The following is a 27,657-nucleotide window of genomic DNA, read 5'->3' on the forward strand; positions in this document are numbered from 1 at the left end:
TAATCAGAAAACAGGCAGAGGATTTGGGGCAGAATTATGCAATAAAGTTTGCATTCGCATTTACCTGAAGGTAAAAGGCAGAAGGAATCTAAATTGACAATTGAATGGGATAATTTGAAATTACACCATGTAGAATGGTATGTAGGCACTTGTGGTAGCCAAACTACCAGTAAAGTTTCAAACGAGATGAGTAATTTAAAATTAATCCAATTTTTGAAATGCATTTTGTTTAGACAAGCGTATTGGTCAAGACATTACATTAAGTTTACAGGGTAGTAAAATGAAATTTAAAGAATAGAAAGGGATAAAAGGGGGAAAAAATGTAAGAAGGAAAGAATGCTATGGAATCCCATTTCATGAATATTAACATTTATCAACCTTGATCAATGCAATAAACCTGGCAAGATAATAGTCACTACACTCTACCAGTAAAACATGTTAAGCACTTTCAGATATCTCAGAGACTTGATAAGGTTCTATATCAAATGCAAGCATTATGTTTACTACTACTACAACTAGAGCAAAATAGCTGAAACAGCTAAAATATGGAAGATGGAATAAGCCAAGCTGGCTGGTCTGTCATCAACAGACTGGAGCATTACGGACCCAATTGAACTGAATTACCCAGACCATCAGAGGATTCCGATGCTCTGTTGCCAAGTATGTAATCTCAGCTCAGCTGCAAAAGGTGATGCCATTAGCCATCTCAACATTTACATTCTAATATGAAAAGCAATATGAAGTGTAAATTGTTCTTGTTGAAGTTTAAGAGCTGTCTGGATCATTTTCACACCAGTCTATGCCTTATGTCAAGTTATAATGCCCCTTAATGAAAGATGTACATTCCACACTGAATACTAAGATACAGTACAACATACCTGGAGAACTGCATGTTCAAAAACAAGAGTAATGTGATTGCATTAGCAATCTAATATAATGAATGGAGAAGCTTTATTTTAAAAACAGTTTGTCTTCAGTTTATAAAAATAATTTGAAAGGTACAAACAACGTAGCATTTTAAAAAAAGGGCATTTATTATTTGAAAGTTACATTAGTATTTGTCTTGTGTTGTAATATAGTACTCTCTCTCCCAGGTTCATAAAACGTAAATTGTACACGACCAGACTGCGACACAATGTAGCTTCATTTTACACAAGCGTTAACTAGTCAGATGAGACAAACACTGCAACTGCCTGATAAATTTGTCAAACTCAGTATGCACCAAACTAATTTTAATGGAAAATTTCGGACCAAACACAAATAAAAAATGAAAACTATAAACCAATTTGATCAACTTGGTTTGGCTGGAGGAATAAGATGATATTGGAAAATGTAACAAAAAGAAAACGTAATTGAAGAAAAACAACTTACATCACATCAAGTTCAGTTCAAGCACATAAAACAAAAATACAAAAACAAGTTTACAATAAACATTTGACTGTCATCATTACCGATTTTTTTGTAAACAGAAATGTTGCAGAATAAGCAACATTGTTAATACTGTTCATTTTGCTAAAATAATAACTTTCATTATTCTAATACTTGTCTTGATTGTTTCTGATGAGTTGCTAGTGCTAGGTAACAGATTAAACTGATGTCACACCCAAACAATTGAAATGCAGACATTATGATGTTGAAATGTATTTCTCACAATCAAACGTTAAATTTTTAGGTTTACACGATTTCAACATATCACTAGACTAATCCCTTTCCTCCTTTCAAAATCCTGAAGTCTGAGGCACCCTTGACAAGGGCGTCAATTTCCAATATAACCCTAGCTTTCTGGATTAAATTATTAAAAATAAATAGAAACAAATCAAAATCTATGCAACCTATTGGCTGCATGATTTATATTGATTAAAAATAGATATCCTGCACTTTCTATAAAACAGTAACATGGAAACTTGAGAACAGTAGTCAATGCTTTGGTATTTTGGAAATTTGGTATACTGGAAACATGAATTATTTGATTTCAAGCACAAACATGTCCTCTTAATACAAGTTAGGAACAAGAAATAAACTTTGAAACAATGCATTTTAAAAAGTATTAATCAACCTTAAGAAATAAAATGGCAAAACTTGTAAACAAGTCACTTTAGGATAAGCAGGGTGACAACAAAAACTTGCAAACTTGGTGTGCAATTCCTCAAGCCAACAGAAAGGTGTCAACATGGGAAGTAAGTTAGGTCTGTGTAGAACTGCTCATTAACAACTCCAGAGACATTCAATTTTAAAATGTACACATACAGTCTGTAAAAGTATTCAGGATAACTCCATATTTCATTCTAGGAATGATTTTATCAACCTTTGAATTTAAGCTAGTCCTTTTCAGTCCCCAAGTTTAATTCCCAAAACACCTAGTTTTCCCTTTTAATTTTCAGGAGTAGTAAACAAAAAAGTTGGAATTTCAATTGATGCTAACAAAAGCACTGAAATCAAAAAGACAGCATCTTACAATAGTAGCAATACGTTACAATTAAAGCAGTGAAATACCGATCTGAATACTCTGAGTATTGATTTTAACAGAAGTCTTATGTCAGTCCAATTTCTTCAAGCACACTACGAGGAGTCTCAGCTTCCTGTGAAGGCAAAATTGAACATTTTGGTAATTGAATTTTTACAACACAATCTGATATCGGTTCATGTGTGGAAATGTAAAATATATTGAGTACCTAAAACTGAAACATGATGCAGAGGATGATGTTTTGCTTTACGGCTGCCATGTGAAAGCAGTTCATTAATGTGTGCACCTTCCCTTGTTAAACATGTTGCTCCCCATTTCTAGTTTTAGGTATCACTGCACCATTCCCTGCTAAGAGTTCGCAGGGAATCTATTACTAGGCCATTGCCGATATCAGTTGTAATGAGGGAGTGCCAGGCCCAATAATTGCCCCTACCAGTGAGGCAGAATTTGGTTTCAGTTGTGCTGCTTGTCTACTGATGATACAGCCAAGATCCGTCTCCGCTGGAGAAATACAGGCTAGGCTATGATGAAGATGCTATCACTCCGGGGTACAGTACACTAGTACATATCAATGCACTATGCAAATATGTAACTAACATGCAGCTACATCGAATAGATACACCTAAATATTCAAACAGAATATTCAGATCAAAAATTCTAAACTGCACAATATATTGCAATTAGTGGGTATTATCCAGAGGGGGGGAAACACTTGTATTCAGCCATGTACTATAAAATTAAAACTTACTTTGGTATCCTAATTACAGGTGTGGCAAAAGGGCACAAAAGAAAAAAGGATAAGCATACAAGAGAAACTGAAGCATCTTTATCAAGTTTGCTTACACTGACTAGCATCATTTACTCAGGACTTCACCGAGGGTTCATTACACAAGTTGAAATGTTGTGCACTTCACAGGAATGGTACAGTATTGTATAAGCTTTATTAGCTCATTCAAAGTGAATGCAACAAATCAATCCCTTTTAATCATATTTCAACTTTCTAATAAAATAATATGCACATATTTAACCTGAAAGAAATTGGCTACTGCAATGACGAAAGGTGTTGCAGGAACAGTCTAAGTTACAATTGCAGCTGCATTAATCTCCTAATGTGCCATCGGAAAAGCATTTATACATTTTTCTGAAGATCCGTATTGCAAATTCCTAATCTTACATAGACTATGTGTGGGTGTGTATAGTGGTGGGGCAGGGTGGGGAGGTGGTTGGAGAGAGTCGATCTTGACTGCTTTAATGCATCTCCATTTAACTGGATACAGAGTGGCATTGGCAGCATGGAAACAACTAGCCTACTCAGCTAGAAAATGGTATGTGCACCTGAAAACAAGCAGGAGTTTTTACATTAAAATCAGCTCATTTATTTTCCTGTGATGGCATAGGTTGCCAATGCAAGACCCCATAAATACTGAAATCAGAATCAAAGATGCGGTGAGAAACTGCAAAAGATATCTGAAAATGGCAGGATGGTTGAAGGTACGTCAAATATTAGGCAATGCTGTGAACCTGGGTATTGTTGAAAATAAAATAACTTGAAAGATGGTAATTCTACATAATAACAAATATGTAAGCATCAGTTGAACAAATATGGAAGCATTGTCTACACTGGAAATAATCATTAATCTTCACAAGAAAATTATCCAGGTCTTTCTAAAAACATAATTTTAATTTAACCTTAGTCACAATTTCTCAAAAAAATTAAGAAGTTCCTTTACAAAATCGTTAAACCTTTACAAGTACTTTATACATTCATACTTGGAAAACGTTAAACAGTCCTGAAGCATCCGCCTTCAAAGTGGTTCAGACACCAAATCATAGTGTCTATGGGTCTGAATCAGTTCCTATGTTAAAATGAGGTGCAGAGCTGTCTAAAATCTAATCCAAGTGTCCTAACTCCAGCACAGAAGCTATGTGTTCTGATGCTTAATTATGTGCTGTGCAAATAAGTTTGTTGAATCTTCCAGCTTACATGGAAACCCAACCATTTATTCTAAATGGCAGCCAGTTAGAACTTTTAATTCAATAGAAAGTCACATTTATATAACAACTCGCACGTCGAGTTTCGTGTGAGTGCCAAAAAAATTGAGACCATGCAAAATAACCACACTGATAGTTGTCCAGAACAGAACTTATTGCTGAAGACCTCAAGATGCATAAGAGAAGCAGGAAGAACTGGAAATCAATGAAATTTAACGTAAGTTCAAAAAGATTTTGTTTCTGATTGCTAGATGTTGAAACCAAGTAATGGAGCAAATCAAGTAATGGTGTGGTTAATCATTGGCCTAATTTGTCAGTATGTCACCTAAAATACACAAGAACTTTTGTGGACGATTCACCCACAAAACATAAATCAATTCACTTTACAGTATATTCTGTGAAGTGCTTTGGGACTCGAAGACGTGATAAGGCCCTATATCAAACGAAGACTATTATTTTCTTCTTCTTATAAGAATCAACATAGTTTTTGTAGTAGCGGTTGAGGCATACAAAATAGTCAAAAAACATTGATGCATGCAGGAATGTTTTATTCATAACATGCCAGAAGTATGTGCTTTGCAGAACACAAGTTTAAGGCAAGCTTTTGCTTACAGACAAAAGAGCAGTTTAAGTCAGCGAAGTGCACAGTAACAAAGACCAAAACCAAATCACACAGAAGCAGGCATTTAATATCAGGATTATTGTAATATTTAAAAGTTAAACTTTAAAACAGATAAGTCTGAATATTCCTTAATTCATTAGACACACTTGCAATGGCAAAAAGCCCCACCACCAAAAAGCAAGAGATGAAAACAGCATTAACCCAACGTACTACATAATGTAAAACAAACTTTTATTTATGAAGCTATGTAAAAATAAAACATTTCAATATCCTTATTTTACTGCAACTATCTATGGAAGACCCATGAACCAGTAAAATTAATATGAATACGTTAGCTAGTAACTAATTTACAGCAATTTATATCAGATTTTTAGATTTGCTATGATTTCAGAATTTTCTAAATTAGATATTGTATAAGTTCGAAACCACACATAGAAAGATACGGCTCAAATTTAAGATCACTGAGCCCACCTAGTATAGTTTGCTTGTAACTAACCCGTAGTCATCTATACGGATACAAAAATTATAATGCCATTAAAACAAAACAATCACTGGATCAAAAAGTTGAGAAATATTGGAGTTAGAGGGTTTCAAATAATCATTTCCTGACGCCAGTAATCAGCACGGGACAAGCAGATGGTGATGGTTACATATTCCTAAGGGCAAGTACTATTGGAGGTCATTCATTTATTTACTCTAAGGAACATAACTATTGTTCATTGGAAAAATTGAAAGGCAACAATTTAAGCACTTTGAGACGTGAAAAGCACTCTAGAAGACGTGAAAAGCGCTATATCAAATGCAAGGATTATTATAAATTGGGCTTTTTTCATGCATTTATGACTGATTAATATGTAACACGAGGAATTTAACTGGGAGAAATGATTTATTAGAATCTGTCTAAGGCCAAAATATACTTACCAAGAATATTTGTACTCCTGGATCCAACTTAAACAGGTTTAGAACATTTTATAGTTCAACATGCATCCAATTTCGCCTCAGCAATAAGAACAAGAACTATTGTTATATTTTCTGTAGGAACACAGACTGATACTGCCTCAGATCAAAACTTACACAAGGAAAAGCAGAAAAATTATTTTGTTAATATATACATGAATACTATGATCAATATTGGTAAATATCAACAAATTATATTGTTAATGTATTTATAACACTGTTTAAATGAAATATACACATTAGACCACATCAATGTCACCTATTGCTTGTTGTTGCTTTCCTCCACACAACCCCAGTGAGCTCTAAAAATGATATTTCAAAGGAAATCTTTTCTAAAGTACGGCTGAAATAAGGGTACTTGGTCAGAAATCTTAAATTAAAATTCTTAATTCAGGTCTATGATCCAGTTCAAAGCAACTAGATCAGAAATCCAGTTTGCTAGAGTTCCAATTCCAAGAGGGGACAAATCTCTCCATCACTAACTTAAGCGCTGTTCTGCATTTCTGCTCTTGCTAATCCATCTCTGAACTCTCCTTTAGTTGCTGATTAAACTCCAAAATACTCATGTTGTATCTACTTCACAGCCCTGCTTCCAAAGGCAAACCCCTAAAGTAAATAAGGCTGCACTGTTACTACCTCCAGAGCTTCAGCCATCCACAAGAAAACAAAGATGGTTTTAACTCAAATCTCTGGAAGCAGCAACTCACAATATTTTTCTGACCTCTGTTGGAGCTTTCCCCAACACTGAAGAAGGTTTTTTTTAAACAAAAAGCCAACTAGTGCCTGGCACACGCAGAAACCCATCACTGTGCAAAAATCAATTCAAGCCCAATTAAGAGGCCACCTACCAATGGGAAATTTCCCTACATCTGATATGGGATATCGCTCTCTCCCTGCAGGAATGCACCCTGCTTACCTAATTCTGGAGAGCATCAGGTACAGGCCTCTCACCCCCAGCACTCGGAGGAACAAGGGAAGGCAGAGGCCAGAGATTTTTTTTTTAAAAAAATTAAAAATCATTAATAGTGTCTTAAACTGTACCATAATATATTTTAGTTCAAGCTGCCTGACATATTTCCTGTAATATGTTTTCTTGACTCTGATATAAATGTATTAGTTTCCAACTTCTTACTCATCTATTGCCATTCCTGGTGCTTCATTCATAAGCATGCAATCTAAACTGCCTATTGCCAGTTATGGATTCCATTCTCGGATGATCAGCCTGCTGCTTCTCTGGTCGCTGTGGATGCAAAATACTGTTAAATATCGTGGAGATGATGAAAGGAAAATCCATCAAATAAAAAAATAGAAAAAAAACTAAACAAATGTAAATGTGATAAATGAAAACTCCAGGTAAAATCACTTCACCCAGTACATTTTCTAGTGTTCTACATTTTCACAGCATCACAGCACTAGTAAGATAATGGCCTACGTTCTAAAACAGATAGATATTTTTCTGATTAGGATTTTTGCACCAAAGACCCGCTGAGTCATACTCGTCAGCCTATCCACTAATGTTGCCAACTACAAAATAGATGATTGTGGAGCAAAGAAGCACTGTTTCGGCTTCAGTATACTAGCTAAAGCCAGCTTCAGTACAGAATACAACGTACATTGAAAGTACTCTCCTTTCGAGTGCAAATCCAATCCCTCTCCCTCAGTAAATGTTAATGTTTTACTATTAAGCAGCCTAAACAAGCATGGAGCTATGTGAACTCAGGCACATATGGGACACTCCATATTCCATTGAAGGCCATGTGCCTTGCAAACCCGCATACATCAATCACAATGTTAAAATGTTTATGCGTGCAGCAGAACCCTGTTGTAATTTCAGAGGGAACATCATGGACTGAAGACAGCATAACCAGCCTGAGTTTAGGAAACCATTATTAAATGCACCTTACTCTAACCATAACAAGGGCAGGCAAGATCATAAGGCCAATTTAAGGGGTCTTAGACAATAAGAATAAACCCTCTTCATTGGCAGTAAAGATCTGAACCTACCTTACACTCTGAAGGGCACTGGAAGAAACTATAGCGCTTTGACAAAGTGCAAATAATTACAATTTCAAGTAGTCATTCACCCATGCCAGATATTACCAGACCAGGGCTGTGATACCACTAAAGATCAAAATTAATCTCAGCAGAATAGGTGGAACACTTGACAAAAAGAAAATTCAGATGCATTAGCTGGGGAAGCTAGTTACCAAATCCCAATTAAAAAAAACAATCAAATCTCACCCTCTCAGTTGCACGCAAATGCTGCGTTAATTAACCAGTATTCTTTCATTTTCCCTCCCTCAGCATGCGTAAGACCACTGCCTTACCATTCTATCGAAGAGAATTATCAAAACACCAAGAAGCTGTATTAACGGATAGCCCTACCAAGTGCATTACTGGATACAAATATTTTACAAGAAGTACCAAGACTCTGGAGTTTTCTTTATTGATCTAGTTTTACAAATCTAAACAAGCCAATAGGCTAATGCCTATGAAAGATTAGTCAGAAATCAACAACTGGATATCAGCCTACTGTTATTGGACAATTACTAAATTTGAATTAGCCCAGCTCATTCATTTTTCATCTAGCAGGTCAAATTTAAATCTAGAAACAATTGACCAAAAAGGCTAAATTAATAACAAACCAGTACTGTTTATTTCCTTGTTTTACTCTGAATCATTAATCAGTTCTGATCTAACTCTTACCTATTTACCATCTCACCAGATTTCCGTGAAAACACAGGATGTAGCTTCGGTCTTCATATTGTGCAAGCTATGCAAGGACTCATTCAACCATTTCTGATCATAAAGCTGCAGGACTCCTCAGCTCTAAGGTTTTAAAGCTAACTTAAATTATTGTGATCTAAGGTTTAAAAGATCTCTAAAGAAAGCCAGATTGTTTGTAAAAATAGACATCATAGTCTAAGTAAAACACTTGCAGTTGAATCCAATCTAATATCCATAAGAGTCCAGTTTAGCAGTAGGATAATTTGGTAGCAGTAAAATCAGACTATTATATGAATACTGCAGCTGTAAGATAAGAATGAGGGAATATAACAGAACAAGATACAATGACAGAACATAAACAAATACTTATACATGGATAAACTGGCTGCTAGTAAGGAACAAACAGAGCATTGATATCGCTATTAGGGTTAGTTATTCAGCCAGATTTATATAATGCTCAAATGAATGGCTTCATACAGCCCAGGAGCCCAGGACAGCATTCCACCAACAGCAAAGCAGCCATCGTCATCTCCTCGCAAGTCACCACGCAAGATGAGCCAAGCCATTAGTATACGGGCACATTAAAATATTCGTGCCGTGGCTATGAGGGGGAAGGAAGGAGGGAAGGAGAAGGAGAAAGAAAAATAAGATGCGTAAAAAAGCATGCAAATCCTGTTAACGCTCTGATCATGGTGGGATGCAATTCAGCTATCAATGTAGAACTCAGTGCAGACGTATAAATGTATACAAGGTACAACCATTTCATAGTTTGTTTCCCACGTACTGCATTTTTACTTTGAAGACTGTCAACATGATTCAGGATCTGAGAGCAAATGCATGTTACCAGAGGGTTAACAAGGGAGGGCAGAAATAACACCATGCCAAAATAAGGATGTTGCCTGATTATAGAAGAAAACTTTATATTTTACAGAGACAGTTTACATTGATTTGATTGAGTGGCAAACCACTCAGTCATTCAAACAATGGAAAAAGCCATTGAACAGTTAATGACTACATTTACATATAAAAACATTGATGAAAAATGTTTTGTTAGATGATAACACAGGAAGACTGGGGAAGTGTACACGATATCTTAACATCCTTTGCTAAAATATCATAGCAGCAGACTGTATCTTACCAATTGCATATTTCAGACAACTGCAAATATATTTACCATGAATAGGATGTAATGAATTCAAGACAATGCCGGCAGCATTTATGCGGAAAATGCACGTTAACTTTCAAGATTACCTTTGGGAAATGATTATATTTGCAAAGGCCAATAATTTATCTGGGTAGGGTGGATACAGAAGGTCTAGGATTACAGATTGATTGTGGAAATACACACTCAAATATCTTTGGTACTCAGTTTTTTCATTTCAATATTAGTTAGTTATATATTAGTTATATACCTGATACTATAATATACTGGAGTTTTGTCCAAATACATGTTCACAAATACGTGTGCCACTTTCCTTCAATTTGCCTGAGGATATAAATGTGAAGTTGCCGGTACAGGTCCATATGCCTGGCTCTTAGAAACTCTGCTGAAGGCAACTGATGCCTGAAATGCTATCTAGTCCTTCGCCATTTCATTTAAAATTCAAGATCACACTGAATTGTGGAAAATTCTTAACAATTGTGTCTCAATTTGGAAGTCAGTTTTATAAAACCTGCCTTCCAAAACATGACTGAATTCAACAATTTTCCACAAATATGTGATCCTAAATTTTAAGATAAAATGGTGTAACTAAATTTGTAGATTTGTGGGCCTTAGTTCAGCACAATGGCTGCAATGTAACTGAGGCAATAGGTGTCATTTAGTCATCTACACTGACACCTCTCCAGACAAGGTGGTTATATTCTTCTGGCAGCAGTACCTTGTGTTAAGTGATGTAAACTGGCTTGATTTTTATAAAGTGTAGTAATTGTGTATTTGTTGGCAAATACGACAGCAAATTTACACATAGCAATGTCCCCACAAACAGCCATGAAACAAATGATCAATTTCACAAGGGGGATTTTTGGACAGAGACCATACATATATCAATGTTTAGCAAGATTAATCAAATTGTTACACACCATTAAATCACCGGATCTACCACAGTGAACAAATGTTCATTATTTTTATTATTATTAAGGCAGGGTAGGAGGAATGAGAACAAGACTTACCTTGTCTCTTGACAGAAGAATAAGTAGTGTTTGGCAAGCTATTCTAACTTGCCAATTCTTGAATTTTACTCCAAGACTTATAGTACTTCAATAATTTATTAGTTTAATTCAGCTATAATTTTTTAATCCTATCTTCTGGATTTTCTCCATATCGTTCAAAACACTTGAGTGCCCATTTATACACCCAATTAATTCTGTATCTATGTCCTTCCAGAGCAGTACATTCCACAATTTCACAATCCTGTGTGTGAAGAAATGTTTTCTGGTTTCACTTTTAACCAGTTTAATTACATTTATAATAATTTTCCCTTATTCTCGATTTACCCACTAAACGGAACAGTCATTCCCCATCTACCTTGTAAATTCCCTTCAACAACAACTAATCACTCTTGTGTTCAAATCCATTACCTCCCTACCTCTCCGACTTCCTCACTCTCCAATCCACCACCCAGCACCTCCGCTCAACTGGCACCAGCCTCCTGCTCGTCCCTCGCACCGTCAGCCCCATCAGAGGTCATGCTTTCAGCCACTATGCCCCAAAACTCTGGAGCACTCTCCCTCAATCCCTTCGCTTTGCCCCCTCCCTTCTTTCAAGTCCCTCCTGAAAACTTTCCTCTTTGACTGTGCTTACGGACACCTACTCCCTCCACTCGGCTCAGAGTCACGCTCTGCCACTGTTAAGTGCTCTGCAACTCTACCCTGCGTGGAGGGCATTATATAAGTGCAAGCTGTTCTTTTTTTAAATTCCTTTTATTATTTCAAGACATCAATCAGACAAGACTACTGCTTAACCAGCTCAGTTCTAAGAAATACAACCCATGTTTACCAAGCTTCTCATTGTAACCAATGAGATCATCCTGGTGTGCTGTCACTAGTCTTCATAAATTGGGACATTGAATAGTCACAATATATAAGAAGAAACAAGTAGAAATAGAAACTTTATAAATGAACTATGATTGTAATACATAGCTGACAAGTATTTTTCTGTATTGAGTGCACAGTCCTTTGAGGAATTTGCCTCATTTATACCTTTGGTCTGTTGCAAGAGTCAAACATCACCCTGCCTTCTGTGTAGCAATTAATCTATGGTGGAAGATCGGGGAACTGTATTCAGCTATGGTGTAGCTAAAACACAATCCCTAAAGATTAAAAATTGATTAAGGTACTTTTGTCACAGAATATTTCTGATATAATTACTGAAGGACTTTGTAAATCAATTTACATTAACACAGCTAGATTTGCATAAAAACACAAACAATTTAAACATTAGTTCAGTCAATATATGTGTAATGTGCTGGATTAATTTGTTTTTGCTGAGGTTAGTTAAAAAAAGTTCCTCACAAGAGGTTTATGGTCCTCATTCCCACACCCCCATCCCAGCTGCCTGCTAACCACCAGAAAAAGACAGATAGAACAAGACAGGGAAATTAGCAGTAATTGTGTTAAGTCATGTCAAAGCCAAATGTTTAGCAAGACAAAGTTGTTAAAATGTAATATTAAGACCTAAGCTTAAAATTGCACAAATCTAGCAATCCCCATCATTTTATTGAATAAAACGTGTTTGGCCTCATTTAAATCAGTGACCAGTCTGGCCCTCCTAAAAAAGTTCTACTAAAAACCCAGGGTGGCTGGTCAGTAGTGCATTGGTGTACTGTGGACTCGACTGTCTAAGGAACCGGATTACTGAGACCTCCAGAGGGTTGACTCAATTCTGACATTCCATTGCCAAGCATCTCACCTCAGCTTCAGAGACCTGCTTGCCTCTTTCATCCTCCCACAACTTCCAAAGGAGGATAGTCAGAAAGATGAAATACTTCATGGAACACGCATTTCTGTACTACTTGAACCATATTAATGTCATCTGCATATGATGAATGGCTATGTGTAGCTAGGTGTTGTAGGGGTTTCCTTACTACACACGCCTAATAATAATCCCTCCAAAACCAATAAATAAATTGGTCATTTTCAATCTACGACTGTTTGTGGGACATTGCTGTGCGCAATTGGCTGCCGCGTTCGCCCACAAATATAGTCAATTCACTTTACAGTGTGTTCTGTGAAGCGCTTTGGGACGTCCTCTCGACGTGAAAAGCGCTATATCAAATGCAAGGATTATTATTATTATTATTGTCAGGAAAAAAGGTTGCAAAACATACGTGGATTAATTTGCTGCATTTGCCGGATTTATACTGCATTTGCCCAAATTAAGCATAATCTTGGATTACTTAATACGGACAAGATGATCGAGGGATATCTACACTTTCAGCTCAGTTAGTGCGAACAACCTCATTGTAATATTTACTGAAGAACAACCTCATTGAATTATCTATTCACCTTCAGCAGATTTATGAGGCAGTTGCACAAAAAAGGGGAAACTGAACATTCAAATATTCCATTAAAATTAATAAAATATTATTCAATACTGCCTCAAGTGATCATAAATATCCTAAAACAAGGGCCTAGACCCTGTGCATCCTTTTTGGTTAGCATTCAAAGGGATACTTAAGAATGAAGACCTATTTTACAGATCATTAGTTTTGATGGACTAATATCATTCATTGTAATATTAAATAAAATAATTAGATTTAAACATATACATCTGCTGCAAGTTGAGCATTTTCTTTTAATAATGTTAGCTTCAAACAATATTAGCAGGAACAAGGCACGATATTCATGCAAATGCCGAATAGGATCAACCCCATCACCAATTCGCTTCAGTACCAAGATATTATTCCTCCCAACCTTTCTCCAGTTAACAGGCAATTTAGCAATGAGTACCATGGAAAGGTTTGCAAACGTGCATCATTCATTATGCTCCCAAACTATACCCATGCCACTCAAATGGGAAAATAGTTACCAATGATCTGGATGGGACTCAAAACAGGCAAAAAGCCTAAGATTTCTTTCAATCATAAGATATCGTCAGCTGACAAACTTCCCCAGTCTTCATTTTGGTTCTAAAACACAAAATTAAGCAGCATGTGAGAATTTTTTGTTTTCCTTCAGTATTACACCGGAACAGCAAACAGAAGAAATATATCAACGAAAAAGAACAATTATACACAAAATAGATCATGCATTGCATTATTTCATTAATAGCAATCTTGCATATTGGGCACAAGCTTGATATCAACAGAAGCCATTATTTCACATTAGTACAAGGACACCCAGGCCATGAACAATAAAGGAAAATACAATGAAATATAAAAACTAATGTATGAAAAATGTGTCAAGTAAACCAAGTTAAATTCTTCCTGCAAATTATAGTACTTTGCATTTTTAGATATACAATGCAAAACACTGTGAATGAAGTTTAATTTAGCCAATTTAATAAAAACACATAACTGTCTTATTTCATGACCTGTGTATCCTCCAGCAGTTTACACTGATTAAACCTGGACTCGAAAAAATTTATATCTCAACCCTTTAAGAACAAATACTGCATATATTGAATAGCCTCTGGCTACAATTCAAACTCAAACACATAAATGATAAGGTCATAAATTGCCTCAACATGGACCATCACTGGAAAAAAACATCAAATCTTCTAACTAAATAACTAGTGCAAAAAAAGCATTTAAGTATTCTGCAGTAAACAATTCCTCTAAATAATATAGTTGACCTTCTGCTGCAACCATAAAGTACTACCTAAGAGTGATACCTGATTTTACAGCACGGTAAACAGGAATCACCAAATTAAAATGCACTCAATATAGTCAGGGAAAAGCAGAGCTCTACACATGGGCAATTCACTCCATGTGCAGCACTTTAATGACAATGTAAAATGATGAGGTTAGAATAAAAGCGCTCTTTTCGAACATTAAAATGTAAAGGCAATCCAGCAGGCCATTTTGAGAGCTTTTTAAAAACTTTGTGTCAGGCTGTCAAACAAGATACTTTCTCTAAACCAGCACTTCAGCATTGTAAGCACATGGAGTTCTGAAACCTGAATTTTACCTTTGCAATTTTTTTTAAAATTGAGTAAATGCACTGTACTGTAGGGACATATCACCAATTGGGGGAAGGGGGAATAATTTGGAGTACCACTTAGTTATCCCAGGTGACATTTCCATTATCTTGCTATAAAGTGGTACTGAAAGGGTCTAGCAAAAGATATTCAGGGCTCATGTATGGTGAAAAGAGAAACATCTGTGAAAGAAAAAAGATCAGGGTTTGAAATTTCTATATGAACAACCGAGAGACTGGATTTATAGTCTGCTCTCATCAAATTGGCCTAACATCATGAGAAAAAAGCCTATCTTTGCCAAATCCAAGGGTCTAAAGTGAAACGAGTTTGGCACGCTCAATCCAGTTCCTGCTGGGCACAGGTCCACAGCACAAAAACACCAATCTGTATCCAAGATGCAGTAATTTTACAGAGTAAAGGTAACTGGTGTGGAACTGGAAAATTCAGAAAAAGGTGTTCTGAAGTTGAAATCAAGGTTTACCTTTCCTCTATAATCGAACTGTTCTATACCTGACTTGTAAACTCAATGTTCATGCCTCAAAATGGAGAAGTGCTACAACTCCCAGCACAAGTTCAAGTGTCTAAGAAAAGTATGAATCACAAAGAGGGAAGGAGAGAAAGTCGGCAAATCATGGACGTAGTTGTTAAAACATTCAGTCAAGTAATAGAGCAAAATCAGCTATTCTGTGAAGATGAAAATCTAAGAGAAATACAATAATGCACATCTAGTCAAAAGTCATTGAAGAATAACAAAAAAAATTACAATTATATAGTGCCTTTCATGTTGGGATGACATTCCAAGGTGCTGGACAGTGAAGGGATTGCACCTGAGCTGCGGGCTACAGTGGTGGGAAAATGACTGAAGGCACGGTCGAAGAGGAAGGTCTTGAGTCGGCTTTGAAGGAGGCAAGGAAAGGGCTACAGGATTAAGTTTCAATGGTGGCTGCAGAAAGGCTAAAGGCCCGACCTCCGATGGTGGAGTGGGCAGGGCAGGGGACGTGGAGCACGTCAATACGTGCCGAGCGGAGAGGTTGGTAAGGTTTTAAGGGGTCAGAGGTGGGGCAAAAACCATAAAAAGCAACCCAGAAAATGCACTATCCCAACAGAAAACTGTTAGTTACCTACTGTGAAGCCACATTTAATTATAAGTTGGCACATGTTGCAGAATTTATAGTGAAAGCTTCCACGTACAAATGTTAGGGCTTGATTAAAAGTAATTTATATCACCAAGATCAAGATATAAGGCAGTGGGACAATTCAGACAAGCATTCTCTGTGCACATAGTGTGGGTAATATGGAATCAACCCTGTTAAGGTTAATGAATTATTTAAATATTTTAATTGGATAAAATCCAACATACGACTTATAGCATAATTTCATAGGGGGAAATTGTCTGCCAAGACAGTATTCTTCAGACGTTGAGCTAAGAGAAAATGAGGCCCAGTAGGTTATCGATCCAGAAAGATCATCCCCTCTTCATTGAACATTGATGAATATGCACTAACAAGTAAATTGACTGGATAGTGAACAGAAGGTAAAACTCTAATCTTAGCCCAAGAGTCCTACGGTCAATCAAATCCACGACCTACACAATTTGTCAAGCTCAGTAACACACCAAGCTTACCCTCAGAAGACAGGGCATTGCCCCAAACATTCTAAAACATCATACGGCTTCATTTTTAATACTCATCTCATTTAACATTACTTCTCTTCTACTTTCTTAAATTGGATTAAGGACTATTGCTATGGGAGACAAAAGACTGTACAAACAAAATGTTTAATTTATGCTCTCATTTATATCATTTAAACAGTAGGTAAAAAAAATAAATTATCATAAAAATCTCTTGCACATTCTATTTGAAAACTTGAAAGGGCTATTAACAGAAGCTTTTAATTCATTACATCCAATACTTGCAGATATTTTTTCGAGCCCCAAATTTAAACTTTAAAAAGTAAATGCTGGGTTTCATCATGTTAAAATTACTAGCTTATTAGTCTTTTCTAGGACATATCTATCAATTGTTGAAGGATAGGATACAAAACTATTGCTATATTAATAGATTTATTAGTCATAAATTCAATAAATTCTGGTTAGATCACAATTCAAGCAAGACTGTTACACCAGATCACCGGATCTAGTCCAGTCCAAGTGGACCCCATTCTTTAATGCTGGAAGGTAGTGACAGGATGAGACATCAATCAAAATATTCCCTTTACTCTTCCCCAAACATCACCAAGTCTTTCAACACTGACTTCCCACACGATAAAAGTTTTTTTCTACAATAGGAATTTTCTGATAGTACATGATATAATCTGTACAACTTCAGCATCACATTGTCCATTGTTCTAATCACTCACCTGTATTTACATATATATTTATTCAGCCAGGTCATTTGCTTTAAAGGCAAACCAACCAAAAATAACTTCAACACAATGCATAGCTAATCGGTTTGGCATAACTACAATGGCAGCTAGTGATTAATATTAAACTACACAAATTCTTGTTGGTTCTGAATTTGGAATACACAAATGGCTTGACCACTTTTAATTTGGGATCATGCACCTTCCTAATACATCCAAAAGCATTCCTCATTCAATATCCAATATTCTTCCATTTTAAAAAAAGATTCTTTAGAAGTCAAAATTTTTTTTGTAGGAATTCACCACTGACATTGATGGAATTACTTACTGTTTGACACAAAGCGTGCAAATAATATTTTCCAAGCACTCTTAATTCAATACATCATTAAATATAGAATCAAACTGGCATTTGTTAAGGAGAGCTGATGGCACAGCCTGAAGCTACAAAAAGCACTACTGCGATATGAATTGACCAATTCCCAACATAGTCATAATCTCAGGTTTGGCTGTCAGGAAGACATTTAACATGGCCATTTACTTTCTCTAAAGGGAGAATTTTTTTTAAAAAAAGGAAGCTAGGTCTAAAATAAAATGAAGAAAATAAAACCCCTCATTTTTTTCTTAACACAATCCTATCTATTCTCTGCCTCTCCCTCTCCTAAAAAATTGCATTTTGCTTATTCAAGTTATAAAAATTCAAGGCACACTTGGCCTTGAACAAGTACAATTTTTGCTCTTTGCTACGTCCTCCCAATGTGAAAGGCGCTATGTAAATATAAACTGTATTTAATTCCTAGCTCAACTATCCAGTGTTGAAAACAAAATTCTACACCAAAAGAAAGACAGAATTATGTGACAGGTTTTCCCAGGACAAAAGCAGACTCTCCAGATGACAGCATTCATTAGCAATATTGAATTTAAGACCATGTTTTGGAGGCATTCTACATGAAACACTGCAGATTTATGCATTTTAATTAACATTACTTTTTAACTAATGCAGAAAGAGACATCAATGTAATGCTTATTGACATAAAAATGGATTTAGAGGTTTTGTTTCACGAAGAGTTTTGCATTGGGAGCGCGTACCATTAAATCCAAATAATTTGCATATTTTAACAATATGAATAACTCTTAGCATAAAATAACATAAGCGAAGAGATGAAGCAGAGTTGCTTTGCGACAGGCTTTGATGTTCATAAATACTCTTTGTCATGGGGTAAGTTGAAACACCAGCCAATTGAAAACGATATATTAGAGGCCTGAATACGAGAGTAATTCCTATCAGAGATATGTGCAAATGTCACAAAATAATGTTTTTCAATGTTATTTATTAGATAGTCAATTTTACTAATATCTTTGAAAAATACAGTAAAGACACAAGTTCTTTAATTTATATACATGAGTTCAATTCCAGACAGGGCGAAACCTTGGGCAAGTTTCCTTACTCCACACAGAGCCTAATAATAATCCCTCCAAAAAAACAAAACAATAATAAATTGGTCATTTTCAATCCACGACTGTTTGTGGGACACTGCTGTGCGTAATTGGCTGCCGCGTTTGCCCACAAATATACAGTCAATTCACTTTACAGTATATTCTGTGAAGTGCTTTGGGACGTCTAGAAGACGTGAAAAGCGCTATATCAAATGCAAGGATTATTATTATTATTTATTATACACAGCAGGGCAATTTTCCCCTCAAACTGCAAACTAAAACAATTCATGAACTAAGCACACTTCTTCATTTTTCCACATTTTCTCTGGGCTACAGTTTGCTAAACAAACCTAATAATTCTATTTCACCTCCATGCCAATTAGTATTGACGAAAATTAATGTAATCCAAGAGACACCACTATCCCAAATAATTATTTCACACTCTACCAAATTTTCCATGAAAGGGGAAAAAAAACAAGCACTATAGTTGTGCTGCTTCTCCTTCATAGTCTCAACTTGCTCCTTTACATTGCAACTTCCAAGTTAATGTTTAATTAGATCCGTCATTGACCAACTTCTTGATCACCTGAACCCAGAAGTCAGCATGCTTGACGAGTACTTGGTCTCCTTCCAAGTACAGAAATAAAGTAGCCCTTTTGTTTGTACCTTGAGGAATATTAGGTGCAAGGCTTGGGTGTATAATAATAATAATAATAATCCTTGCATTTGATATAGCCTTTTCACGTCGGGAGGACGTCCCAAAGCGCTTCACAGAACACACTGTAAAGTGAATTGACTGTATATTTGTGGGCGAACGCGGCAGCCAACTGCGCACAGCAATGTCCCACAAACAGTCGTAGTTTGAAAATGACCAATTTTTATTATTGTTTTTGGTTTTGGAGGGATTATTATTAGGCTCTGTGTGGAGTAAGGAAACTTGCCCAAGGTTTCGCGCTGCCTGGAATTGAACTCAGGTCTCCCGCTTGCAAAGTGAGTGCTCTAACCACTGAGCTACAGGACTCCATAATTATCTCAAATACAAATCTGCTGCCTTACGCTAACACCATTCCATCTCCCAATTTAAAAAAGATGCAGACTTCATCTGGACAAATTTATTGTTACATTCCACCAATGCATGTATACATTAGTATCAGTTCAAGAGAACTGATTTAAAAAAAGGATTTGTTGTAGTAATAGTTAATATCAATATTGTAGTTATAGTTAATAATTCAATAATTAGAGCTAGCTGACAACGAAAACAAATTGCATTCATATAGCGCCTTTCACGTTGGGAGGACGTCCCAAGGCCCTGGACTGCTTGCGCTGGAGTCAAGAAGGGTAGAGGGCAATGGCGGTGGAGGTAGGAAGACGACTGATTGCTCTGTGCCACCATCAGTAACCGAATCTTCAGCAGCTACACGACTAACCTCTCAAACTCTTTCTCTATCGTTCTCACTTTACCTCTTTTACTGTGTCTACCCTTTCCCCATCCCCAACCACCTTTGCTTGGCATTCAACCTCGTCTTTGTGAACCACTTTGATCACTAAAGAAGTCTTGCTGCAACTATATAAGGCCTTGGTGAGTATTGTGTGCAGTTTTGGTCTCCTTATTTAAAAAAGGACATACTTGCCCTCGAGGGGGTGCAACATAGATTCACTAAGTTAGTTCCTGGGATGAGGGGACTGACCTATGAGGATAGGCTGAATAAACCAGGGCTATATTCTCTAGAGTACAGAAGATTTAGAGGAGATCTTATCGAAACATATAAGATTCTTAAAGGGTTGAATAAAGTAGAAACTGAGGGTCTGTTTCCCCTGGTAGGAGAATCTATAACCAGGGGTCACAGTCTTAAAATTAAGAATCAGCCTTTTAGAACAGAGTTGAGGAAACATTTCTTCACTCAGAATTTATGGAATTCACTACCCCAAAAGGCTGTAGATGCTCAGTCCATGAACATCTTCAAGGCTAAGACTGATAGATTTTAAAAACAACAGAGGGGTTATGGGGTTTTGGGGATAGGGCAGGTAATTAGTTAGGTCTGAAGATCAGCCATGGCCTTATTGAATGGCGGGGCAGGCTCGAGGGGCCGAATGGCCTACTCCTGCTCCTAATTCTTATGTTCTAATGTGAAGGGCACTATATAAATGTAAGTTGTTAATGTCCCTCAGATTTGTCTAACCAAACTGTTTTTCTGGTGTTCAACTCTGTGGAAATCATCAATCTTCCATAAATTCCTAGCAAATATTCTTCCAATTAGTGTAGCATTGCCTGATAGATAACAAACACGTTTTGCTTGTCTATCAAATGAATGCATATATATGAATAACAATTTAAGTGCCATTAGATCTGTAATGTTTGCATGCAAATGCCTCCTAATGATATGGTTGCAATTGAAGAAAGACTGTGCTCCTGATGAGTCCGAAAAAATTATTATTCTGAAATGAGTAGAGTAATATTGGACCATGAAGCTACCTAATATCCTATTTGTTCTACAGTTAAATCTTCCACAATACTGTACATTTGGTTCTATGAAGTAACACAGTGTTAATCAACTATACCTGGAAAGCATCATAGAAGCGAGTCTAGCTTCTGGATTTCAGCAATGGGACAGTAAAGAAGCACAGACATCAGATAAGTAACAAAGAAAGCGCTAAACTGCAAGGTTGTAAACACAACTAATGTCAAACACAAAGCAAAGCCAAACTCTCTAGAAAAAGTACAACATAAAGCAGAACAGAGATGGAATCATAGGCACAATATGGAATAAGTAATTAATTGGAATTTATTACTTAAGTCTCTGAAGGCAAAAATGGCCAGATTTGAGGTATTATAGTGTTTAAAAAACCCCACAAGCAAATGTGGGACAAAAACAATTTAATGGTGTAGTTTCAATTTGTAAAATGCAAACATATGCAATCTGTTCAAAATCTGAACCTCTAAATATGACAAATTTCTGCCTCCATACACTATCACAAGAGAAACATGCAGCTGCGAACTACACATTCATAACAAAATACAACTAAACATGAAAGCAACAAAGGAAAGCATGCTTTGCTATCTAAAAAGCATTTGAGATTTTAGGGTTGGTACATAAAGAAATTTCTCTCTGCCAAAACACAACATGCTGGTGCTTTGGTGCACACATTTGTGGGACTCTTACCTCCTGCAACAGGTCAGCCTGTTCAATTGCTTTCAGTACGTTCTTCTTTGAAGTCTCCTGCACTTCCCCTCCCAACAGGAACTCATCCAAGATAAAGTAAGCCTTCTCAAAGTTGAAGATAATATCAAGTTCACAGACCTTCAGAGAAGGAAGCAAAATGTATTCTGATATCTAAACCAGTTTACTATGAATCTTAAATACAGTAAAAATAGTTTTACAAGGGGGGTGGAGGGGGAGAGGGAAGAGAAAAAGAGGTAGTAATGGATGAAAAATGAAAATAGTTTCATGTCCTTTTTGTAACACATTTGAGACATTTTAATGCATTAGCTGTATTTCTTGAAGAAGTTTCAATATCTCAGTTGCAGTAGATGCAACGCAGCATGGAAATCAAATCAAAATTTAAAAACTTACGCTTCCAAAATACTTGTCTAGGAGTTCAACATAACGATGGATAATCTCAAGGGTTATGAGCTCGTTGTCCTGGTCCTCAATTGCACAGCAGAAATAAAGGCTCGCATATCTAGAGAAACACAGCAACATTGTTGATCCTCTAAGAATAGATGTTAAATTAGTTAATCAAAATTAGTGTTTTACCCAAAGTATTTGGCCCCTTGTGCTCTAATCATTGAATTTAGATACTATCAAGTGACTTGTTCTCCAAGAACATAGATAAAACATTCAGCAATTCATAAACAGAATCACAGCTTTAAGCCATCTTTACCGCTCCATATGTCTGCTGAAACACTTATGTGTTTCACTGCCACCAAAGTCTTTAAGTAAGCAAGTCTTTAAATCAGATTACAAATACGTGCTCCTAATATATTAATCTCCTGGGCAAAATATTTTGCACATTTCATAGTTTTTTGTATAATTTCTTTGCCAAATGTCCATCATGAAAAGGTGTTTCATGCTGCACCAAGGAAGGTGGATGACAGAAGGATATTGATAACAAACAATCGGAATGTAACACACAATAATGCTAATCACAAGTAATTATCATCAAGTATAGAAGCTAAATGTAGGCAAATGCAGCAGCCAACTTGCACACTAAATGTCCCAACTTTTGAGCCATGAAGTGAATGATCTGAATAGGTGGACAGGAGTTCAGTTAAATGCCTAATTCAAAAGATGACAACTTTGACAAAGAAACACTCCCTCTGATACTGTACTAGAGTATCAACCTAGGCTTTTTTTTGGGTCAGCCGAGGGTCTGACACATATAGAAACCCATTACTAGGCTTAAGTGTAACCAAACTATAAACTAATACATATGCATGAAAATTGCTATTTATCGGGAATGGGTAGTCAGAGGGATGTAATCTACTTATCCAATTCCAGAAAGTGTTTGGTACAGATTAGCAAGAGCTAAAGTTTGGGGAACCCAGAAAGTATATTCGGGTTCATCTGGTTTAATCAGCTAAAATACAATTTAAAATACTATCTGGCAAGATTCCCACTACTGGTCCAGCTAAGACCAATGAGGTTTGGCTTCCAGGTTTAACAAGAGCAGAATGGGAAGAATTCCCACCCCACATGAACAGCCTGCTACATTTGCAACATAGGATCCGTTAACTCAGATCCAATGGAGCTGGGTTAAATTAATCATTCCGGTTGTTCATTTTTCATAGCTGGAAAATTAAAAGTAAGCAGTGATTCTCAGAGTATTATTCGAGGAAAACAAATCCCTTCCAAAGGCTTTTCTCACAAAGCTGGTAAAACCAACTCATGTGATTTATTGCATACTATTTCTGCAAGAAAACTTACAACAAATGTTCGCAATTTTAGGAGTAATCTTCAAGTACACTCAAGCTCAACATAACTAGGAAACATCTACCAGTTTGTACAAGCAGAGACACATTTTCAAAACAAAGCTTCAATTTCAAAACATTCTGAACTTTCAGAAATTAAACATTTTAAACTCCCCAATACATTTCCCTATAAAAATAATCAAGATATTTTTGTGCAGCCATACATTTCAATGAGCTCCCAAAACACACAAAATGTTAAGCATTGTTAAATCTCTCTACATCTCACGAAAATTGCCCTGAGGAAAATTAATATTCAAAAGATTGAAAGTGTGGTTTTGAATACTTAAAATTAATTTGGTTCAATTACTAATTCTAACTTAAAATGGAGGAAAGGAATCAAAAATAATAACTGTTGGATTTTATACAGTGCCTTTTACAACAGGATAAAGTCAAGTCTCAAAGCTCTTCAGAAGATTTACTGTGACGTGAGGAGTTTGTGTATTTTGTAAGCGAACACAGCAACCAATTTACACACGGCCCACAAACAGCCATGAAGTGAATCCCAGATTTTGCTACATCAAAGGTCAGAAATGCCACCTAATATTAGCCTATAAGACCATTTTGCCTTAAAAATTAAGATTGTGCAGAATTTTAACAAGTTCCTAAATTTGATCTTAATTTGGAAGCCCCTTTTTCCAATTCTTAACAAGAACTGGCTTCTAAATTAAAATTTAGGAGTTTCCACAATTCTAAGGTATCCTGAACTTCAAGACAAAATTACCTCACAGGCTACAATGATGGAAACAGGTTTGAGTATAATTTTAGAATAAGACAAAGTCTTGATAGTCCTCAACAAACCACTGAAAAGCATCTTAGATGGTATCTTAGATGCTTTTCTTAGATATTTTTCCTAATGTTATCCCTAATAAAATATACTCTGCTGCTATCTGCCATTAAAAACATTAAAAACAGTGCAGTAGCACTCAGCTAAAATGGTGACCATTTTCATCTCTATACAATATAAAACTTTACAATGTTCCACATTTTAAGAATTCAGAAAACAGCACTTGAAAATAAATTAGCTGCAGTAACATTTTACTAAATTAACCCTGAATGCTTGAATACCAGTCGTTTGAATTTGTGCACAAATTTGTATACATTCAGATCATCCATGATCTTATAAACAGGCTCGAGGGACTGAATTGCCTACTCTTGTTTCTATGCTCTATGATTCTGAATACACATTACAGTTAAAAACCAACCTTTTGTACACTATCTTCAAGTCTCTCCATTCCAAAAAGCTGCACATCTTGGGTTTGCGGGCCAGAACTGTCTGCACCAATTCCCTTGTAATTTTCTTCTTTTCTTTATCTGAAAGTGGAACATACCATTTCTGCAGTCGTAGTTTGCCCTGACGACTGAAAAGCAGCATAAACTGCATCTGTTGAGGAAAAGGTTAAAGTGTTAAATTGAATCACTGGCTTCCTACATTATATTTCCTTTGTGTGTATGTCTCTACAAGTTCTGAATCCTTGGTTGTCGAACTACACGCCTCAATACAAAAATATCCCTCACCAATTTTCTCCCCTGGCTTTCCTAAAACCAGGGACACACACAGAGACATGGTTCATTGGCAACAGTAGCCCACCAATACCTCTCAGCCAAGCAGCCGCAAGAGTGAACCTGGAAAATGCATCAAAGTAGATTACTGGATAATAGGGTGTAGGAAGGTTAATGCCGATTTAGCATGTTACACTCTAGCTGTACCCCAAAGAACACTTTTTGGTGCCCAAGGTCTTGCCAGCCCAGCCTAAACCTAATACTTTCCGGAATTAGATAAGCAAGATGTGTCCCTGTAAGGAGAGTGCGCAATCCAACACACAGGAATTTCCATGTGTAGGTGGGATGCAGGGAATTCTCAGTTTGATTTGCATACTCTCGGTGACTGTTTACTGTTTTCTATGTGTCAAATACACAACTGACTAAAAAATAAACTTCAAAATCATTTATGATCAGGTTATTTTGTTTTGGTCTCACGTCAGCATGTTCACTGGTGAGAAGAGCTGGAAAAGTGAAAGCGATTGGCCAATATTAGTAAAAACATACTCATTGTACAAAGACATGGACATGGTGAAAAAAACAACTTTAAATGGTATTCTACAATACATACTGTATATTGAGTATATAAAATAACTGAATTCTAGAGGTATTTGGTGTTACTGTTCACATATGCACCTTTTGCTGGATTTTTGCCCCCTGAAAAATCAAAGTGCCCAGGCCAGGTCATAAAATTTCTGTTGAATCAGACATGAAAATCAATTGTAATAAACTGGCCAACATTACTCATAGAGGTTTTTTTTGTACAACTTGAAATTGTCTTTATTTTAAAAATCAAAAGTTAAACCATAACTATATTTCAGTTGTCTAAACAAAAAGAAACCTAACAGGCTCACAAGCAGCAGCTTTCCATTTTAGATCAAGCTGGGGTATTAGACGGACAAAGCATCTGGACACAGTGGAAATGGACACAGCAGGAAGAAGGATATTCTCTCGACGAAGTAAACTGAAAACCTTGCATGAAACCGACAGCACTGCACCAACTTAAACCAACATAATTACCAATGTTATGGACTTGCCTTGTTGAATGCTGTACGGGTGGGGGGAGAGAGGGAGGGAAGGAAGGAAGAGATCAGAGGAAACGCCAGACACATCAGGCACTAAAGCAGCTTCATGTGCAGCCAAAAGTTCATTGAAACCAAATCTTGTGACATTCTCACAAAAGACAGTAAGTTACCACACACATATACAAACACACACATATACACACACACATATATACACACATAAACACACACACACATAAACACACACACATAAACACACACACACATATATAAACACAAACACTCACACACATATATACACACACATATATACACACACATATATACACACACATATATACACACACGCATACACACACGCATACATATATACATACAAACAAACACACACATACACACACACAAACATACAACAAATCGTGGAAAGCTGTCAGTTTGCAGACTGGTTGTGGGGAGAGGAAAGTGATAAGTAATAAACAAGAGAAAAAGGCTGAGAAATTGCCCGAGGATACAGGGGTTTGTTTGTTTGTTTGTTTATTCGATGAGAGGGAGGGGTAGTGGAGATAGGAGGGGACGGAAACCAATTATATATATATATATATACACAGAGAGAGAGAGAGATATTAAACAGAAACAAAGAACCTTAATAGTAAAGGGAGAGGATTTCCTGGGAGAGGAATCTCCTCCTTCCTCCTTCCTCTGGTCACTAGCGGCGACGGGGTCCGAGCCCGGGCGGGAGATGCGGACTCTGGGCCCGGGTTACCAGGCAACACCGCGCCGCTGCCGGGGTTAAAGCGAGTCCCGGGGCCGGGCCGGGCCGGGCCTGGCTGCCGGCCTCACCTCAACACCAACACCTGATGCTCAACTGCCACCACCACCACCACCCAGGGGCTCTCCCACCCCGAGCCCGGCCCGGCCCTGCCCGGCCCCCGCTGTTACCCTGGGTCTGCCTCTCCGGGTCGCGGCGCTCTCAGCTCAGCCTCAGGACACCGACCTCAGCTCCTTCCTCCAGGGACCAGCCCGCGAGTCAGGGTTAAGGCAGACCCGCCCCCCCACCCCTCTCGCGTCGCTTTCCCATTGGCGGAACGCTTCGGCGCAACTGCTTGCGATTGGTCACCCGCGCTGTCAGTCAACGCCGCTCCGCCTCCGCTCACCCCGGGCGACCACTCAGCAGCGGCGCTTTGCCGGCGCGCTCTCTATTCCAATTGGTCGGTCCTCCTGTCAATCATCACCGAGGCCCGACTGCGCCCGAGCCGCGCTGTGAATGGGGGGGCGGGAATGAAATGAGGTAACCACGGTAACCGTCTGGGGCTGTCAATCATCCGCTGATCACAAAGAGGGGCGGAGAGAGAGTCATCCACACAACAACAACAACAACAACAGCAGCAGCAACAACAACAACAACAACAGCAGCAGCAACAACAACAA

General features: G+C 37.2%; 1 protein-coding gene across 6 annotated transcripts; it reads right to left on the reverse strand.

Moving 5' to 3' along the window:
• Positions 1 to 1,010: 1,010 nt before the first annotated feature.
• ap1s2 (adaptor related protein complex 1 subunit sigma 2) lies at positions 1,011 to 27,275 on the reverse strand. Of its 6 annotated transcripts, none has more exons than XM_042334206.1 (6): positions 27,169 to 27,274; positions 24,868 to 25,046; positions 22,269 to 22,377; positions 21,858 to 21,995; positions 3,213 to 3,221; positions 1,011 to 2,579 (listed from the first exon to the last, which is right to left on the reverse strand). In XM_042334206.1, exons 2-6 carry the CDS (start codon positions 25,044 to 25,046, stop codon positions 2,532 to 2,534), a joined length of 483 nt encoding a protein of 160 aa, XP_042190140.1. In that variant the 5' UTR covers positions 27,169 to 27,274; the 3' UTR covers positions 1,011 to 2,531. The 6 variants fall into 6 exon arrangements, 4 of the variants coding, with proteins under 4 accessions (XP_042190140.1, XP_042190141.1, XP_042190142.1 ...); XM_042334207.1 differs by having other exon boundaries at positions 27,224 to 27,244; XR_006085009.1 differs by lacking the exon at positions 3,213 to 3,221 and adding an exon at positions 13,792 to 13,891 and having other exon boundaries at positions 2,516 to 2,579; positions 27,169 to 27,275.
• Between the last annotated feature and the right edge of the window lie 382 nt (positions 27,276 to 27,657).

This window comes from Callorhinchus milii, unplaced genomic scaffold (genome assembly GCF_018977255.1).
Source record: "Callorhinchus milii isolate IMCB2004 unplaced genomic scaffold, IMCB_Cmil_1.0 Scaffold4, whole genome shotgun sequence".
Classification (NCBI taxonomy): Eukaryota; Metazoa; Chordata; class Chondrichthyes; order Chimaeriformes; family Callorhinchidae; genus Callorhinchus; species Callorhinchus milii.